At 45.2% G+C, this 3,854-nt stretch overlaps 1 protein-coding gene across 1 annotated transcript in view; it reads left to right on the top strand.

Moving 5' to 3' along the window:
• The first annotated feature begins 906 nt into the window (after window positions 1-906).
• The window catches only part of ASPH (aspartate beta-hydroxylase), a 12,779-nt gene continuing 9,831 nt past the window's right edge, over window positions 907-3,854 (top strand). Inside the window, exon 1 of the mRNA XM_019661123.1 lies at window positions 907-1,038. Within this exon, the coding sequence (XP_019516668.1) occupies window positions 920-1,038 (119 nt within the window). The 5' untranslated portion in view covers window positions 907-919. The remainder of the gene's footprint in view (window positions 1,039-3,854) is intronic.

The following is a 3,854-nucleotide window of genomic DNA, read 5'->3' as shown; positions in this document are numbered from 1 at the left end:
GTTTCTTAACCCCTGTTCTGGTTAGCATGGTGTGTTTAGGGCTTTTTATAAGCAGAAATACATATCTGCACCTCCACAGGGAATGGCAGTTCTTACACTGAAAATAAATTGTGTTCAAACATTTGTTCATTGAACAACCATCAGGTTGCGAAGTTGGAGAGCTGGAATCCATTTTCCCATGGCAATATCAAATGATGTGCCGTGTCCTGGGTCGGCCCCCAAATGCTTTTAACTCCTAATCTTTATTAATGGGGCTCTTGAACTAGTAACTATTTTTGGTAATGGGAAAAATGCATCCTGAGTTCGTTCTTTATATTTTAACATCATGCATCTTCAAATTAAGCAAATTAAGAGCACTGAAGTCACCTGACCTGGGTTCAAATCCTGGCTTTCCTTCTTATTAAGTGTAGCGTCAGACAACTTGCATAACCGCTCTAAGCCTTGATCTCTCCATCTGTAACATGGGAAGAATAAGAGTATGTCTTTGTGTGGTTTTAGTTATTAATGTAATCCATATAAATGCACTCAGAACTGTATTTGCAAAGTATAGTACTCAGTGTATTTGAGCTTTTGTTGGCCTCTTGTCTGCTGCAGACATGGGAACTGTTGTCCTTTCCATTCCAGGCAATAAGACCAAGCANTTTTTTTCACTCTCTTTTAATGAAACATAATTTCATGTGGTTGACGTCAGAATTGAAGGTGGAAAGTGTTCAGTGTGTATCGCTTTGTGGAAAATGGGAGTACTTATTTTTAGTTCCTTTCCCAAGATAAGATGAGAATATTAATTCAGAGTGTTACAGAGGCTCTAATCCAAACTGACAATAATTTTATACTGTCACTTTAATTTAGCAATTCCCCCACACTTTGGTAAGTGGAAGAACGGTGTGTTCTGTTTTCTGCACAGATCAAATATTCCGTCATGCACCCAGGAACTCACGTGTGGCCGCACACAGGGCCAACAAACTGCAGGCTCCGAATGCACCTGGGCTTGGTGATTCCCAAGGAAGGCTGCAAGATCCGATGTGCCAACGAGACCAAGTATGTTGGCTCCCATCATTTTCTTTCCTATTCATCACGTTGAGGAGGGATGCTCATTACGACTAAGCTACATTCCATTGGATACTTTCTCTTCCTTTGTAACTGCCGCAGACTGGGGTGGTGATATTAATCCAAACTGTCTCTTCTTTGCCTTCCTGATGGGTGGCCTGGAGTTACTCCCCAGTCCCAGGGCTGCCTTCTATCGGGATTTCTGCCCAGAGCACTGGCAGCTGGTTGATCAGCCTTCTTGCTTCTTTCTAGATGGACAGACTTGCATTCAGAGTCAGCTGACTTGTACTGGGCCACACACGTCTTACACAGTGTGTGTATTGCTTTACCACTTCAGTTATTTAGCAATACAAAGAGTCCCCATTTCTGAAGAAAACACCTGGTGATATTTAAGTTTTGTTCTGGAGGCATCAGTATGGTGCCATGGAAGCTGCCTGCCTTTTTCAAAGCCCGGCTCTGAATCCTGGGTAACCTTAGCCAGTTACTTAATCCCCTCAAGCCTCAGCCTCCTTACTTATAAAATGGCAGTGATGCTATCTGCTGTGCAGGACTGTTGTACGGATCAAATGAAACAGTGTGGACAAGGCACTTAGCCCAGGTCCTAGCATGAGTAGAGATGTGGGGAATGTTAGGGCCACTTCCCCCCGAGCCTTTTCCTGTCCTAATCTTCACCTAGAATGCCCATCTTTTCACCCATCCAAAATAAACCTATTACTAAGACCCAATTTAGTTTTATAGAAAGGAACCTCTCTTCTGACATCTTAGAGTGTGTCTAGTGTATATTCTCAGTAATCCTGTTCTTATCTTCCATTGCTTTTTATTGATTACTATGTATTAACTGAATTGCTGTGACTGGGCTGTAAGCTTCAGGAGAGCGGAAACCAAGCCGTTGTCCCCTTCCGCATTTCTCACGGTCCTTAGACTGACGGAGGCCGGTGTTCAGGCGCGTACAGTCGCTCATTTGGTTGTCGGCAGATTCCTGCCTGCTCTGGGATGGCACAGCAGCAGAGCGTGTGCGAGATTCAGAGACGAATCAGATGGGGGGAGCCTTCCCCTGCCACATGTGTCTAATCAGGGAGATAACACAAGCTCGTGTCATGGGTCATAAGAGAAACACAGATAAAAACGCTAAGAAGATGGGTCAGTGGGCAGCTAGCTCATTTGCCACGGAGCTGTGAGAATCTTGACAGTGGTGATTTTTAAAGATAGGAAGGATTTGGACCTTGAAAGCTAGGAAAGTGGCATTCCAGGCTGAAGGAACAGCACCTACAAAGGCATAGAAGCCAAAAATTACAGGCCACATATGAGGAATACTGAGTGATTTCAGCAACCAAGGGTATAGGATACTGTTAAACGGTAACCTGATGCACCTTAACATTTTCAAGTGTTTATTCGAGCACACACCCATTTGAATCAGGCAGCACCAAACTGAAGGTGGTAGGAGCATTCCACTGACAGGACCTAGGGGCAAGGTTTTTATAGAGAAGACGCTAAAGCAAAGCAAAAAATGTATGTGGTTATAGCACAGCAAGTTGCCTTATTTGGGAAAGCGTGGTTGGCTGTTTGTGATTGGTGGTTCTTAAGTTTCACTTGCTCAGATTCGAGTGCATGGACTCTGGCTCAGGTTTCAGACGTAGGCCTCCAACAAACACACTGGAGCCACCTCAGTCTAAGGGCCTCCTGGTTTAAATACCTAAATAGTACATAGAGAATAAGGCTGGAGATTTTTTTAAATCTCCTGTCTGTTCTACTTGTAGATAAGTTGGAAACAAAATCACTAGATAAAACTAAGTGGAAATCCACTTAGGCACAGATGGGGAGAGGGAGATGTGTGGAACTGAGGTGCAGAGAAGCCCAGGTGGAAAGAATGGGTGACAGTCAAGAAGGGGAGCAGGAGGACAGCGTCGGAAGCCTAAACAAGGAGCCACGGCGGATTCAAAATGCAGAAGTGACCCTGGGAGACCTGCCCAGAAGCATGTCTGCAAGTGGATTCCCCACCCAGGCTCCCCGCAAGCAGCTGGTTACGAGGCGGGACAAAGGAAACAACCTCCAGCCCCTCCCCTCCCCTTCAGCACACGACTGGGGTCACTGTCTTCACCTACCAGAAATAGGTGACAAGCCGTGGTTAAAGCCTCAGCCTGCAGCTCTCTAGAAGCGTCACCTTGAATGAGAACATCAAGTTGGCAGCCCCTCAATTTCCACGGTGCTCAAATACAACCTACTGCAGGGGACAGTCAGTACCTGCTGATAACAGTACTTTGCAGATGGTGTGTTTGGCACAGTGACTATTAAAAAGTACTTGCCACCCACCTACCTACAGTTGGGCCAGGAGGCGAGTTTGTAGAGGATGAAATGCGTTGCGTTCTCACGTCCCTGAAGAGCCGGCCAACATCGGGGCCTTTTGGCCTCATCAGGATTGATGGTCAGCATCCTCCTCCACTCCTGTTGTCCTTGCTTTATGTTGTGTCACATTCTCATCCTTAATAATCCTTAACTCATGGGTGGTTGGGTCAGGCTAAGAACTTTATTACAAAATTAGTGTTTCTCAAGAGAGAAATGGGTCAGTTAGAGTACTGTGTAATGCTTCTAGTGGAAATAGCTATCTGAATAGCAGGCAGTTTATGAACTCCGAGGACAGCAGGACCATAAAATGAAATCTGGACATCTCATGCTGTTATTGTAGAGGTACTATTAGTATGGGAACAGAGGCACGTACATCAAACAATCAGGCTTTCTTGTGCTAAGCCACAGGAAGCAATTTTCCAGAGCTTCCCAGCTTCCAGAAGAGGAAGTAACTTGTGTGATTT

This window comes from Hipposideros armiger, unplaced genomic scaffold (assembly GCF_001890085.2).
Source record: "Hipposideros armiger isolate ML-2016 unplaced genomic scaffold, ASM189008v1 scaffold_336, whole genome shotgun sequence".
Lineage (NCBI taxonomy): Eukaryota > Metazoa > Chordata > Mammalia > Chiroptera > Hipposideridae > Hipposideros > Hipposideros armiger.
The sequence above is the reverse complement of the archived record's forward strand: the minus strand, read 5'-3'. Positions and strand labels throughout refer to the sequence as shown.